This window comes from Sorex fumeus, unplaced genomic scaffold (assembly GCF_029834395.1).
Source record: "Sorex fumeus unplaced genomic scaffold, SorFum_2.1 ptg000063l, whole genome shotgun sequence".
Classification (NCBI taxonomy): Eukaryota; Metazoa; Chordata; class Mammalia; order Eulipotyphla; family Soricidae; genus Sorex; species Sorex fumeus.
In genome coordinates, this window is record NW_026606120.1 from 54,503,093 (window position 1) to 54,519,681 (window position 16,589).

Sequence of the window (16,589 nt, forward strand, 5' to 3'; positions counted from 1 at the left end):
CCAACAGTAACATTTGTTATGGATGGGGGTGACACCTGACAGTGCTTAGGGCTTATCCTGGTGCTGTGTTCAGGACTTCTGACTTTCTGGCTTAACTTGGGGAACTGTATGGGGTGCCAGGGATCTAACCTGAGTTGGTTTTATATAAGTCAAGTACCCTGCATCTGTACTATCTCTCCCTGCAGAAATATTTTTTTTTCTAACCATATCCTCCCATCCAGCTTTGCCTCCTTTTAAAAGTTGAGGTCAAATTTAAATCCTCAGAATGGTTGAATGTAAATAGGAATAAAATCAGATTTTATTGCTGAAACAAAAATCTTTTTTTCTACAGTGCTACCAGAATATATCTGAAATATCTGAGGTAATCAAGTTTTTCCTTACATATATCTACCTGTCACCTTTGCCTGAAGGAAAAGAGGAAACTAAGAATCTTTTTCCTTTTGGAGAGAGGAGGTTCCCAAGCAGTGTTCTCAGGACCACTCCCCAAAATTTTTGGTCAGCTAGACTGGAGAGTTTATTGCTGGGGTTTGGTGGATGGTACTCCCTGGGGTCAGTGGTATAGGGGACTCCAGTCTACATCCAGCAATGTCCTGGGATCCAGGTTCTAGGGATCAAACTCAGATTCTCCCACATTCATAGCACGCACTCTGCCTCCTAGCTATCTCCCCATCCTTAGAAATGTTTTGATCATAGTATCTTCCATTATCTCTGATCGGTCTTGCCCTTTCACCTCTGAAGTTCTTAGTTCATAGCTCTTGGAATATCTATGAATGCTGCAGAGAATGTGATTATCACTCAGATGCTGAAATCAGACACACACCTTTTCTAGTTTTGTTAACCTTTAGTAATTGGGGCCAGACTGATAATATAGTGAGTTAATTCCTTGCCTTGTATGTAGTGACCTAGGTTTGATCCCAGCACCCTCGATGGTCCCCTGAGCTGGTCAAGAGTGATCTCTGGGAATAGAGTCAGATGTAATCCCTGAGCAAAGCTGAGAGTGGCCCAAAAACTAACACATACACACACACAAAAATCAAATTTTCCTATCCTTATTTATGAATTTGTTTTTTAAATTCCTTCTTCTGCACCTTTCCCTTTGTTACTGTGGTATTGGAATGAGCAGGGGTCACTTACACATGACTCTGGTGCTTGTACATTTAACTGTGGTATTCACAGGGAGTTGGGTGCACACCAGGTTTTGGTGCTGACACTCAGGCATGGTGTTTCCTCTTTTAGTGAGGTTTGCACACCTTCATTTTGATTCAAAAACTGCAGAATCCTGCATTTCTTTCATTTCAGTGCTCATGCAATCTCACTAGGGTTCTACTTCCTTGAACATCTGTTTTAGCCGCAGTGCTCACCGGGGCTTGTACTGCTCTTGTGCTTTTGTACACCTGGCTATAATGAGTCCAGAAATATGGCACGCAGGATCACATTCAGTGCATGTGGCAGTACCAAGGATTTAGCTTTGACCGTACATCTGTAAGCCAGGTGTTGTGAGCCACTGAGCAATTTTCTGGGATCTTATAAATTCATTTTTATCTGGTTTGGTTTTTTGTTTGTTTTTGGGTCACTCAGGGCTTACTCCTAGCTCTGCTTAGGGGACCATATTGTGGTGCTGGAGATTAAGCCTGGGCCAATCACATGTGAGGCAAGTGCCTTATTCTCTGTATTCTCTGTCTCTAAATTCATTTTTAAGTCCTATTTTCGTATCATGTAGGTAGACTAGAAGGGGTTGCTATCCTTGGCCACTCCCTCCAGTTTTTGGATTACTCCCTGCTTTGTGTTCTGGGGGGACATGTGGTACTGGGAATTGACTCCAGCACTCTAATATGCAAAGCATGCCTCCAAACCGTTTAAGCTGCCCCTCTTGAACCAAATAAGTGATATTAATAACAGTTATGGTTTTTTTTAATTGATTGAATCACTGTGGGGAAATAACAGTTATCTTAAAGTTTGAGGGTTAGTACTCTGAGGATTAATCACACAAAGTAAATATTGAATACATTTTGGCTACTTATCTCTTTGTACAACTCACTGTATTTGGTATAGTAAAAAGTAAGGCAAAAAACAAATTGCTTACCTTTAAAAATTGAGGGGCTGGAGAAGTGCTTAAAGGGCTGCGTGCCTTTACATGCAGCAACCCAGGTTTGTTCCCCAGCGTTTCATGGTCTCCTGAACACCACAGGGAGTGCCCCCACCAAATGTTTCTTTTTTTCCTTAGACTTACAGGGTCCTTAAAAAGTGATCAGATTGAAGGCAGGCCTACAGTTAAGGCAGAGAAAGATTTGCTAGTAGTGTGATTTTATCTATATCTACATAAGTTTTTATATAAAGTATGGTGTATTAGGTCTGTGGGGCTATTTAATTACAGTCTTCTAAAGAATAGAACTAGGGGTTCATGTACGTTACCTTCTAGAGGTCTTGGTTAAAGCTGTATCCCCAGTGTAAAACTACTAGGAGTGAGTGATAGTACAGCGGGAAGGATGTTTCCCTTGCACTGGTCCAACCTGTGTTCAGTCCCCGGCATCCCATATGGTCCCCCAAGCACTGCCAGGAGTAATTTCTGAGTGCAGAGTCAGAAGTAGCCCCCAGAGCATCACCCCAAAAGACAAACCAAGCTATGCCTGGTAAATAATGATCACTAAATGAATTGTTGTGGAATATATCAATAACAGTTTGATGTTTAACTTGTATAAGTGACATAATGAAAAATATTTTAAAAGGTTAAAGATCTTGTTTCAGGATGGAAAAAAAAATAGAATTAGGGGCCATAGTAATATTACAGTGGAGGGGCCGGAGTGTTAGTACAGTGGGTAGGACATTTGCTTTGCACATAGCCGACCTGGACTTGGTCCCTAGCATCCCATCTGGCTCTCTGAGCATTATCAGGCGTAATTGCTGAATGCTGAACCAGAAGTCAGCCCTGAGCATTGCCAAATGTGGCCCAAAAATCAAATAAATAAGTAAAATTAAAAGGAAAAAAAAGTAGTACAGTGGATATGGCAGACTGGAGTTCTATACCCAGCACCCCATATGGTCCTCTAAGCACTGGCAAGAGTGAGCCCCGAGTGCAGAGCCAAGAATAAGCTAGGAAAAAATAAAATAAACATAAAGACAAGATGGATTAAACAATTTTTAAAAATTCCTGATGTGTTCCTTTATAGCTAACATGCCAGATTTTTTTTTTTTTGTTTGTTTTTGTTTTTGTTTTTGGGCCACATCCAGCAATGCTCAGGGTTTACTCCTGGCTCAGCATTCAGGAGTTCCTCCTAGCGGTACGGTGCTCTGGGAACCTTATGGGGTGCCAGGGATTGAACCTGGGTCTGTGGTGTTGCAAGGCAAACGTCCTACCTGCTGTACTATCACTCCAGCCTGTAACATGTTAGCTTTCTACAAATCAACTAAATGCTAAGAAGACATACCTTGGAAACCTTATTTATAAATTTATTTTTATTAATTCATTTTCTGGGCTGGAGCGATAGAACAGCGGTAGAGCGTTTGCCTTGCGCATAGCCAGCCTGGCCAGCCGAGCCAGGTTCAATTCCTCAGCCCCTCTCAGAGAGCACGGCAAGTATCGCGCTTGCACGGCCAAAGCCTGGCAAGCTACCGGTGTTGTATTGGATATGCCAAACACAGTAACAACAAAGTCTCACAATGAAGACGTTACTGGGCCCGCTCGAGAAAATCGATGAACAACGGGAGGGCAGTGGCAATTCATTTTCTATTTTGGGTGGGGTGTTTTGGCCCCATTCCACCTGAATGACGCTCAGGGTTTACTCCTCACTAAGAGATCACTTTGATGGGGCTCAGGAGAACTTACAGTTGCCTGGGATCAAACTAGAGTCGACTCTGTGCAAGGTGGGGCCTTTCCTGCTGTATTGTCTCTCCGGCCTATAAGACCATTTTTAAAGCAAGAATTTCATGAGAAATCCCTTTCCTTCTTGGGAATTTTAATTTTCCTGAGATCATGGCTCAGAAACACAAAGGTCATTGTTCTTTTTGTGGCAGTGTTTCCCAGGAGAAATGCCACTTTTCTTTGGGGAATGTTGCTTGTGTTTTCCTGATTCAAATTCAGAATAATGGTTCAAACAAAAGAGGCATACCTTGGTTTTAATACTTGGGTAAAAGAAGCACTTAACACAGTTTAAGGATTTCTTTCATGATATTGAATTCTTGTTTTAAAAAGGTTCTTTGGAAAAGGAGATAAATCTTAAGTTTCAGTCTATTGTGTTGAAAATGTTTATTTTTTATTTATTTTTTTTAAAAAGGCTGTAAATCTGCTATGTACATAACACAAAATTCCAAGGAACCAGTATAAACATTTACAAGTCTTTATTTTATGTCACCAGGTTTCTATCTTGAAGTCAGTCTTTACCTTTGTCTTCTTTAGATTTAATTTGGCTCCCTTATTTTAAATTTTTTAAAAGGGACTTCCTGGCCAAGTGAACTCTAGTCATTGTGAGTCAGCCTTACTATATTACTGTAGCACTGTCCTCTCATTATCCATCGATTTGCTTGAGCGGGCACCAGTAATGTCTCACAACAAATTGTGAGACTTGTTGTTACTGTTTTTGGCATATCGAATACGTCACGGGTAGCTTGCCAGGCTTTGCCGTGCAGGCGTGATACTCGGTAGTTTGCAGGGCCCTCCGAGAGGGGTGGAGGAATTGAACCCGGGTCTGTTGCGTGCAAGGCAAATGCCCTACCCGCTGTGCTATCACTCCAGCCCTATGTGTAGTGTGTGTGTGTATACATACATATATAATTTAAAGGTTTATATATAACTTATATGTATATATAATTTAAAGGTTTAACAATATACTTTACTGTAAAATATTTATGATGGTGGTGAAACAATATGCAAATTTTTTACAAACTATGATTTAAATATAATTTACTTTAACTATACCTTGTTAGCATATCATTAAGGAAAAAACAATTTTTGAGTAACTGAAGAAAGATTAATTTGTTCCATTTGGATTACTTTAAAATAGATTAAGTTTAATTAGATTTTCTTCTTAAGTAGGATTATTTTGCTAGCTGAGGTTAGATTATAAAATTAAAAACCCTGGAGTGAGGGACAGGAGTGAAAGCACAGTGGGTAAGACACTTGTCTCGATGCAGGCAAGCCAGGTTTGGACCCTGATGGCACACACGGTCCCCAAAGCCTCGCCAGGAGGGATCTCTGAGTGAAGAGCTTGCACTAGTCCCCAAGCACAAGTGGTGTGGCCCCCACTTCTGCCCCCCCAAAAGGTTCAAGTGATACAAATGATCATTATGACAAAAAGAAACTGCATACAGCGTATTGAAAGGTAAAATATATACAAATGACTACATGAAAGGATATAAAATTTGAAATATATTTGGAATATAAAGATTAGAAGATAAAAGAGGGAGCATTGATTTGAAAAATTATTTTAGATAAGTTTGAAGAATTAGTAGAGTTATGTTGTATGTGTGGTGTGTGATTTGTGAAGGGGGCAGACATGACACCTCTGGTTATCTGTTGAGTCAGGGACCTTTTGACAGTTGAAATTTTTCTAAACATAGTTCTCTAATCTGATTTCTTAGGATCTAAATGTAAATTATCTATCTTAGCTCCAAAACATACACTTCATTAGCTGCATTATATACTTGGGTTTAGCATTACTTGCTTATATTAGTGGAAAATTCTAAGTATCCATTCTTTTCACTGTCATTCTCGTCTTTTCTCATTGATTCTTAAAAATACCCCAAATTATTTTCTTCTGCATTTCCTACTGATAAACCTTTTATTTAACTCTTCTTTTTTCAAACAATTCAAGCATTTGATCAGCAGAAATGGGAAGTTGTAGTAGGATGTGTATAGTCACTATACCAATACTGTGCATGTGTTGGCAGCAATAGAGACTCTGATTTTTTTAGTTTAGGCTTTTATAATTTTTAATCTGGGGGAGGAGCAGTTGGGCCACACCGAGCAGTACTCAGGATTTTCTCTTGGCTCTGTGCTTAGGATCATTCCTGGTGGGGCTTGGGCAACCATATAGGATGCTGATGGTCGAACCCGGGTCCGTCATGTGGAGGCAAGCACCCTGCCACTGTACTGTCGCTCTAGCTCCCAGATTTTATAGTTTTAGTCAAAAGTATTTTCCACTCATGACCCTTTCTATCCTTGGAAGTCTTTAACACCATCTCAGGCATATAGATATATGTCAGACAGTTGTAAATAATCTGGCATAAAGACATTTTTCTTAAAACAGATTTTTAAAATCTAGGCATCATTTCAATAAGAGTTTCTTGCATATAGACTTCCTGCATACACTCTTCACCACAGTGTCCCCCATCAACCAACCCACCACTTTTTTTTTTTTCTTTTTGGGTCACACCCGGCGATGCACAGGGTTTACTCCTGGCTCTGCACTCAGGAATTACTCCTGGCGGTTCTCAGAGGACCATATGGGATGCTGGGAATTGAACATGGGTTGGCCCCGTGCAAGGCAAACGCCCTACTCGCTGTGCTATCGCTCTAGCCCCAATAGTTTTTTTTTTTTAAGTTCACAGCCCACAGGCTGTGGCTTCATATTATACTTAAGCAGGTTTTTCATGTGTTTGTTGTGCATGGAAGTAAAATGATCTCTTTGTAAAGCACCAAGATAATGTGACAGGATTTATTTTACTCCTTGTGCATTTTATTTTACGTGATGCCTGATGATGGACTCAGAAAACAAACTAAGACAAAAAGAACTTCATATGTGCTATTGTTCAGTAAGTGGGCCCTTAATTTGTCTTAAGAAAATATATCCATAATCGTACCTACAAGTGAGCTTTTGGTTTTTTATTTTTGAGTTTTTGTCCTGATCACTAAATAATAACATAATTTGTGGTATCATTATCCTATCATTATCCTTGACTTACTAGTGAATTGAAAGATACGTTATTTTCTGTATTACTTGAAAACAAAATTACTTACTATTAAACTGATACCACCATCTATTATAAAATGTATCCCAAGTTTAGAGATGAAAAGCTGTACAGCTCATTCTTGATGAATTATGTTACTACCATTTCAGATTTGCATAAGGCTTTGGAGAAAGCACTTTCACACATAACATCGGATTTCATACTCAAAACTAAAATTAACCCATGAGGTGGGTTAAATTACTCCAGTTTTCAGATGAGGAAATTGAATTTATAGAGATGATGTACTTCATAATGAATCAGAGTTTTAAATATGCATTTTCTTTATTTTTTATAGAACTTTTTTTCTATATTGTCTTCTGGTAGAATTGATATATACCTCTACACATAAAATTACTTGGCCTAGATATTCTTTGCATTGCCTTATGTACATGTTTTGTGGGGTTTTGGAGGTTATAGGGGTTGGAGTCACATCCATCAGTGCCCGTGCCTACGCTTGGCTCTGCTCAGGTGTTTCACCTGACAGTGCTTGGGGGACCCTGTGGTATTGGGGAAGGAACTCAGGCTTCCTGCCTGCAAAGTACATAGCCCATTAAGCTATCTCTCTAGCCACCCCCATCCCCATGACTCATTTAAACTTAACTACTTTAGTAGCTGTTCATAAATCTGGATTCTGTGGATAGTTATGAGTATTGTCAAAATTGGTAATTTTTCAATAGGAAAATATGTTTGGCTCTGCTATTGTATCAGTTTTTTTAAATTCTAGATAACGTAACCACTGGGCAGCTATTTATCACAGTACTGGAGGTTGGCATATATATTTTTTGTTTTGTTTCTTTGTTGTTGCTTTTTAAGAGATGACTTAGGTTTAATAGAACAAACTGCTACATGAAGTATGTCTTATTAAATTACAGGAAGTAGAGATGGTCATCTATTAACAGACTATATCTCTTAAGGAATGGTTTATGAATATAAATGTATAGATATATGTACTGATTTGCGTGTACATGTGGGTATTATGTGTGTGGCCTATATTGCGAGTCTATGGTTATATGTATATATGTTATATATATGTGTATGTAAAGGTAAAGGCCCTCCCGCTGATCGTCGATTTGCTCGAGCGGGCCCAGTAACGTCTCCATTGGAGACTTTGTTGTTACTGTGTCTGGCATATCAAATACTCTCGGTAGCTTGCCGGGCTCTCCGAGAGGGGCGGAGGAATCGAACTCGGGTCGGCCATGTTGGCCGCGTGCAAGGCAAACGTTTGCCTACCTAGGTGTTTGCCTTGCACGCGGCCAACATGGCCGACCCGAGTTCGGTTCCTCCGCCCCTCTCGGAGAGCCCGGCAAGCTACCGAGAGTATTTGATATGCCAGACACAGTAACAACAAAGTCTCCAATGGAGACGTTACTGGGCCCGCTCGAGCAAATCGACGATCAGCGGGAGGGCCTTTACCTTTTACCTTTACCTTTATATGTGTATGTATATATGTTTTTGAATGCAGTTTATTTCTTTCTGGCTGATTAGATAAAATATTCAGGAATGATTGAGATCTTTATATAAAGTGATCCAGAGAAGATTAACTAAAGTGCTTGCCTAAGATACTGTTTGTACTGTTCTTGGTAAGTCAAAGACATACCTGTTTTTTTTTTCCCCCCAGGTGGTTGCTAATGCTGTGGCAGCATTATCTGAAATAAGTGAGTCTCATCCAAACAGCAATTTACTCGATTTGAACCCACAGAACATCAATAAACTGCTGACAGCCCTGAATGAGTGCACCGAGTGGGGGCAGATTTTCATCCTGGATTGCCTTTCTAATTACAACCCTAAAGATGACCGGGAGGCTCAGAGGTGAGTGTGTTTTTCTGGGTGTTATTTGGGAGTCTTGCCTCGTTCAAAAGAAGAATTCTGTTGTCTGTATTAGAATGAGGCTTTTATGTTGAGGAGGATTAGTGACTAATGGGGTAAATACTGCCATCTGCAATATATCTTCACTAACGAAAGAACATTTTAAGTAGTGGAATAAGCCATGTATAGATTACTCTTCCTAAAAGCCATATGTTTTTCATTTCTTGGTAGAACAGTGCAGTTCCTAGTACCCTCTCTGCTAAAGTGCCCTTGTTGCTTGTCAGATTCCCTGTGCAGCCATTCCCGACCATTTAGTGAACAAAGATTTTTTAATGTCTTACTGTACAAACAGTGTTTTCATTTATATTAGATACATAGTCAGTGACTTTATTTTAATCATTGAGCTAGGGTTTATTTTACTTATTCAGTTCTTGAAGTAATTGTGTTAGAGCCAGTAAAATTAATGTATCTTCCATTAGATACAGAAATCATGTCAGTCTGAATTTGGAGATTTTGAAAGATGTACCTGGGTTGTTATATTCAATTAGTCACCACTTGATGTTACAAATTTCTGTACCAAAAATTGACAAATAAATTTCAAATACATAGATATGCTTTAGTTACGGAATTGGAATATTACCACTTTTGTTGAGCATTTCATGTATATAGGCACTGTCTTATTAGGCAGAATAGTTCTGAAGATATGTTGGCTCTTCATTAAAGTTGACATATTTTAATTATGGTAGATAAGATCCTTCCCTGCTGACTGAAGCTCACGCTTCTATAATGTAAGTGTTCCTTACTTGTCTGGAGAATTTCCCCTCTGGACTCTCATGGTATATTTTAGAAAAAATTTTACTTGTAATTTTATATTCTGTTGATCATTGACATCACACACTTATTTGTCAGTAAATATTTGAGTCCATGCATCGTGCCAGGCACTATTCTAAACCCTGAGGATATATCATTGGCCTTAGAAAAATAGTAGTTCTTGTGAAACTCTTATTCTCAGGTGGGGCAGAATGTGTTCAGTATGTATCCATGGTAACAATAAATGCTATGTTAGATGATAAGTGTTAGCAGGTAAGATTAAGGGAGATGATCTAAGAAATGGTAAGAATTGGAGGTGAAGATTTATACTCATTTCATTTTTAATTCTCCCTCCCCCTCATCTCCTCTATTTCTAAGTACTTGGTTTTTTTGGCCCCCACACTGTTTTCTGGGCTACTCTTAGCACAGTGTTCGGGGGGGCCTTGTGCCATGGATCAAATCCAAGGCACCCACACACAGAGCATTAACTCAAACTTGAAGACAACTTTCTCCATGCTGTAAAGACCTATTTTGTGGAAGGCTTGTCAGTGGAATAACCTTGTGTAGGATGTAGCGTTTGTATACATGTAAGAAGAGATCAGAGTATCAGCCAAGGAAGATACAGAAGGAAGAGAGAGCAGAAGGCCCTTACCTTTATATTCTAAGTAATATAATCACCCAACCACATGCCCAAATGCTCTAAAAATTAGATATCTACTTAAAATAAAATTTAATTATCGCAGCAGATAATTAAGTATTCAATTTAGGTGAGTGGCAGAGGCTGTGGAAAGGAAATGAGGTTAGGATAATATTGCAGTAGTATTTTGTTTTATTTCTGTCAAACAGAAACCCTGTCAGGGATTCCCTTACTGTTTTGAAGGCAAGGGGTTATTGGGTGGTCCTCCCTGGCAGCCTGCCTTTTTCCGCCTCTTACAGTATTTGGTTGATACCTCATTATGAATTAACTCTCTGAAAGCTTAATGTGTCTTCCTACTGGCTGAGAAAAGATAATTAGTAGGACCTGGATCTTGTATATTGTAGGGAGAAAGAAAGGACCTGGAAGGGCAGTGGGGTGAGCTTCAGGTGTTACTGGGTATCAGCTAGTATTCTTCCAGCATGAACATATTCCTTACTGCTGGTTCCCTGAAGTCTTCTGGCATATCTGCTCTACCTATAATAGAATGGGAATGAGGCTTCAACAGTGTTGGATACCAGTTTTACCTGCACATGGAGCTTTGACTTTTCTAATTGATTTTCTGGTTTCTTGATACTTCGGCCATGGGACTGTGACAGATCAAGTCAAGAAATTTTAATTAAGATGTTAATTTTCTTTTTCTGCCCTCAGCATCTGTGAGCGGGTAACTCCCCGGCTATCTCATGCCAACTCAGCCGTGGTGCTTTCAGCAGTAAAAGTCCTAATGAAATTTCTAGAGTTGTTGCCCAAGGACTCAGACTACTACAATATGCTGCTGAAGAAGCTGGCCCCTCCACTTGTCACTTTGCTGTCTGGGGAGCCAGAGGTGCAGTACGTCGCCCTGAGGAACATCAACCTAATTGTCCAGAAAAGGTTGGGAAAAATGAAACTGGTGATTACCCTGAAATTCTTAAGAGATGGTTTTTTTAAGCTCTGTTCAGTGTATGGAAATGAGTATTTTGTGTCCAGAGCAACTTGCACCAGATCAGGAAGCTAACAGTTGATTTTGCAGTGTTCTTCAAAGATAAGTGCTTGATTTGGTCCACAATGCAGTTTGTTTTCTGAAGATTCTCTTAATAGTATACTACTAGTGCCTGTTTCTATGGTTTAGGTTGTAGACTGTTGTTCTTCCAGCCATTCTCGGAAGCATGTACCCTGGCCCTTAGAAAGGATACAGTATTTGCCAAAAGGAACTGATTGGAAGGTTGGAAAGGAATTTTGTGAGTCAGGATTTTGGTTTTTTTTTTTTGCACAGGGGTTACTCCTGACTTTGCACTAAGGAATTATTCCTGGCGGTGCTCGGGGGACCATATGGGATGCTGGGAATCGAACCCAGGTTGGCCGCGTGCAAGGCAAACACCCTACCCACTGTGCTATCGCTCCAGTCTCCATTAATAGTGTTTTTAATAGTGTTTTTAGTGTTTCTTAAGGAGACCAGAGAAGCACAGATGACATAATAGGGAGGGACTCAGAAGGACGTATCTGTGTGCCTGTCCTCATCTTGTGTTCTATGTCCTGCAGGCCCGAAATCCTGAAGCAGGAAATTAAAGTCTTCTTTGTGAAGTACAATGATCCCATCTATGTTAAACTGGAGAAGTTGGACATCATGATTCGTTTAGCATCTCAGGCCAATATTGCTCAGGTCAGATTGGAAGCAGACTTGAGTTTATAATGACGTAGGGCTTTGGATCTAGTCTTTAGAAAGTAGGCTATGAAATTGCTGTTTGAAATTCTTTAAAGATGATCCACTTCCTGAATTTTTAACAGGTTCTGGCAGAACTGAAGGAATATGCCACCGAGGTGGATGTTGACTTTGTTCGAAAAGCTGTGCGGGCTATTGGACGGTGTGCCATCAAGGTGGAGGTGAGTGTCTCGCGGGAGTTCAAGTCATACTACGGCTTCTGAGTGTTATTGCCACTCCTTTCTTCCTTCAACATACTATTTCAGAATTTACCAAAATAATGGGCTGGAGCAATAGCACAGTGGGTAGGCATTTGCCTTTCACGCAGCCAACATGGCTGACCTGAGTTCGATTCCTCTGCCCCCCTCGGAGAGCCCGGCAAGCTACCAAGGGTGTCTCGCCCGCACGGCAAAGCCAGGCAAGCTACCCGTGACGTATTCGATGTGCCAAACACAGTAACAACAAGTCTCATGATGGAGATGTTACTGGGCCCGCTCGAGCAAATCGATGAACAACGGGAGGACAGTGACAGTGACCAAAATAATAAAACAGTAGTGAAGTTGGGTGGTTTGTTTTGTGGGGGTCCATATTCTAGTGCTTGAGGGCTCTGTGCTTGGGGAACATGCAGTGCTGTGTATTGAACCTGGGCCTCCTTCATGCAAAACACACAGTCAGCTCATTGAACTCTCTCTGGCTCCTAAAGCATTAGGGATTTTTTTTGTCTTTTTGGGTCACACCAGCGATGGTCAGGGGTTACTCCTGGCTCTGCACTCAGGAATTACTCCTGGCAGTGCTTGGGGGACTATAATGGATGCCGGGGATTGAACCCAGGTCCGCGTGTGCAAGGCGAACACCCTGCCTGCTATATTTTTGCTCTGGCCCCAGTAATAGGGAAGGTTTTTGTTTCTTTGTTTGTTTTTTTGCGTCACAAACGGCAGTGCACAGGGGCTACTCCTGGCTCATGCACTCAGGAATTATTCCTGGCGGTGCTCGGAGAGAACCATATGGGATGCTGGGAATTGAACCCGGGTCAGCTGCGTACAAGGCAAACGTCCTACCCACTGTGCTATTGCTCCAGCCCCAGTAATAGGGAATTTCTAATTAAAAAGCTTTCCCTACTCTTATCTCTTCCCAGAGAGAATTGTCTTAAGTTGTTTTGGGCTTTATTTTTTATTGGAGGTGGGGTGAGTTGGGTGTTTGGATCATATATGGTATTGCTTGGGGCTTAACTTCTAGCTCTATGCTCCGGAATCACTGGAAGTGCTTGGGGAACAATTTGGTGGTACCCAGAGATAGAATGAGGTCAGCTGCGAGCAGGGCAAGCACCTTACCCCCATACTATCTCTTTGGCTAGTTTTAGTTTTGGGAGGATGGGGCTGTTGGTTGGTTGGTTGGTTTTGGGGCCCGAACTAGTGGTGCTCGTGGCTTGCTTATGGTTCTACGCTCAGGAATCGTTCTTGGTGGGCTCAGGGGACCATTCAGGGCACTAGGGTTTTATCTTGGGTCAGCTGCATGCAAGGCAAGCACCTTTCTTGCTATACTGTCTCTTTGGCCCCTATTTTTGTTTTGTTTTTTAACCAATATTATACAGTGTTCACTTCCTGCTATAGATAAACATAGTTGATATGTTCCACCATTTCTACTTTCCCGTCTTATTTTTCACGAAGGTCATTGGATCTTTTTGTTCCTGTTATTGATTGTCTGTGTAAACTGAGATAATGCACCTTCATTTTTTGTTCTGTCAATTACAGGGTTGGCAAAATTTACACACGTTATGACTATAAAGATGGGGGTCCCATATTGGTGTATTTTGTTTTTATAGAGACTTGTTTTTTCTGGAGTTTCTATCATGGCTTTTCTTTTTTTTAAGGCAGAACCTTATCTTTCAGTTTTATAATATCAAGCTTATATATATGTGTGTGTGTGTGTGTGTGTATTTTTTTGTCCTAGAATGTTCTCTTTTAGTCTTCTGTTGCTCCTGTCTGAGGGATTGCTTTATTCAACTCTAACCATCATGCCTTACAATATCTCTTCATAAAGCTTTTCTCTGTTATTCTACTTTTGTCAAGTTTGTTGTGTATGCTTGCAATAACTGCTTACATCTCTGGGGATATGAATTCATTTTTTTGTTTATGATATTTAATATAATTATATTGAAGTATATAGTGATGGGTTTTTATATAATTTTAATATATGCAGTCAGAAATAGTAGGCTTTAATTTAGCGATAGCACAGTGGGTAGGGCATTTGCCTTGCATGCGGCTGACCCGGGTTCGATTTCTCCGTCCCTCTCGGAGAGCCCGGCAAGCTACTGAGAGTATCCCGCCCACACAGCAAAGCCTGGCAAACTACCCTTGATATATTCGATATGCCAAAAACAGTAGCAGCAAGTTTCACAGTAGAGATGTTACTGGTGCCCACTCAAGCAAATTGATGAACAACAGGAGGACAGTGCTACATGCATAGAGTAAAGTGCAACCCATTTATATTTAAGAATGAGATAACGGGCCAGAGCGATAGTACAGTGGGTAGGGCATTTGCCTTGCATGCGGCCGACCCAGGTTCGATCCCTGGCATCCCATATGGTCCCCCAAATACCGCCAGGAGTAATTTCTGAGTGCAGGGCCAGGAATAACCCCTGAGCATCGCTGGATGTGACCCCAAAAGAAAAAAACAAGATAACAGAAAAGGCTACTAGGACTTCTGGGTTCATTGCTAGGAGCTGACTGACTGTTTTCTCCTGTAGGATGTGCCTCTATTTTAGAGGCATAGATCACATACATATAGTAAAACTGACTGGTAATCCCTTTTGTACCCACCATTTGTCTTCAGCAAATAGTAACACTTTGCCATTTATGTTTCAGGTTCTCCCTCTCCTTTACCCTTCAGGGTGTGGGGTTGTTATTGTATTGTAATCCTTTTTTTTTTTCTTTATCACTGCACGAGGATGTCAGGGGTGAAACCTAGGGCCTCTGACATGTGAGTGTTGTTCTCTACAACTGAGTTGGAAAGATAGCTCAGTGGGTTGAGCATGTCATGTGGTCCCCTGAGCACTGTTGATGCTCCCCCAGAGCACAGAGTTGAGAGTAGCCCCAGCACTATCGGGTGCCTGCCCAAATCAAGCAAGCTAAAATGTCTTTTAAGGTTTACTTTATTTGGGTGCTATTTATTGACTAGGTCATTAGGCACATAGAATTTCTCAGAGTCTACATTTGGCAGGTTATATTTTCGTGATGTTTTTTAGCTAATTCTTTCATACCCTTTAGATAATTTAATCTAGAGACTTTAATATTCACATTTGGTGTTTTGGGTAAGAAAATCTCTTAGGGGGGCTGGGGTGATAGCACAGCAGATAAGGCGTTTGCTTTGTGTGGCCAACTCGGGTTCAAGGCTCAGCATCCCATATGGTCCCCCGAGCACTGCCAGAAGTAAATCTTGAGTACAGAGCCAGGAGTAACCCCTGTGCATAGCTGGGTGTGACCCAGAAAACAAAAAAGAAAAAGAAAATTTCTTAGGGAGCAAACAGAGTATAGCAGGTAAGGTACTTGCCTTGCATATAGCCAACCTAGGTTTGATTCCTGATATCCCAAGTGGTCCCCCACGCCCTGCCAGAAATGATTCCTGAGTGTAGAACCAGGAGTAAGGCCTGAATACTGCAATGTATGACTCCCCCACCCCCTAATTTTTTTTCTTATGTGATGCTATTTACTTTTACTTGCAGGTGGCATGTATTGGGGTGACCCACTGTGAATTTTATAACATGATAAGTCACTCTTTGACTTTTAGGTACTTTTCAGTATAAATCCTCTTTTAGAGTTACATTAGTTTTATCTCTTGTATTAGCCTATACAATCTTCATAATAAAAGATTACTTGAGCCCATATACTCTTCATAATAAAAGATTTATAGATGAAACTTTCTCTTTTAACTGTGCCAGAGATTGAACCCCCAAGTGTAAGGCATGTACCTCCGAGCTCAAATTCTGTTTTATAGATGAACTGCAATGGGAAATTGCAGTTTATCAAAGGAATTTTTCTTTAAAAACTTTAATTGACTTTAAATTTCTGTGATTTACAGTACTGTTTTGGTGGTTTCGCGTAATTTGATTATCACACCCATCAACAATGTTCCATCTGTGTCCTCCAAGGACCCCAATGCGGCTGCTTTTAAATTCCCTTCCCCCCTTTAATGGTCTGGATTAGTTTTCCTGTTATGTTGCCTTTGGTCCTTTGTTGCTACCTTGCTCTGTATCTTTAGGTAACCACATATGCGTGAAATCTGACTGAGTTCACTCGACATGATATCCTCCATTTCTGTTCATGTTGCTTCCAATCACATAATTTTGTTCTTTGAACTGCATAGTATTCTGTTCTGTATATACACCACCGCTTCTTGACCCATTCATCTATAGTTGGGCGTTTGAGTTAGACCATAGCCTTTTTTAGCAGGATAGGCCAAGATATGGTACATTTCTGGGGCTGGAGGCAGAGTTCTGGGGTAAGTGTGCTTGTTTTGCATGCAGTACCGCATGCGTTCCCCCAAGCACTGCTGGGAATGACCCTGAACACTGGAGTACTCCCTGAGTACAGCCCAATGCCTGCCCCCCGCCAAAAAGGATGGTAAATTTCCTTAGTCCTGTATTATTAATTTTAAGCT

At 40.8% G+C, this 16,589-nt stretch overlaps 1 protein-coding gene across 1 annotated transcript in view; it reads left to right on the plus strand.

Annotated features, from left to right (window-relative positions):
• AP2B1 (adaptor related protein complex 2 subunit beta 1) overlaps positions 1–16,589 on the plus strand; it is a 156,598-nt gene that overhangs the window by 43,086 nt on the left and 96,923 nt on the right. Inside the window, exons 6-9 of the mRNA XM_056127620.1 lie at positions 8,561–8,751; positions 10,904–11,125; positions 11,774–11,894; positions 12,020–12,115. Coding sequence (XP_055983595.1) covers positions 8,561–8,751; positions 10,904–11,125; positions 11,774–11,894; positions 12,020–12,115 — 630 coding nt within the window. The remainder of the gene's footprint in view (positions 1–8,560; positions 8,752–10,903; positions 11,126–11,773; positions 11,895–12,019; positions 12,116–16,589) is intronic.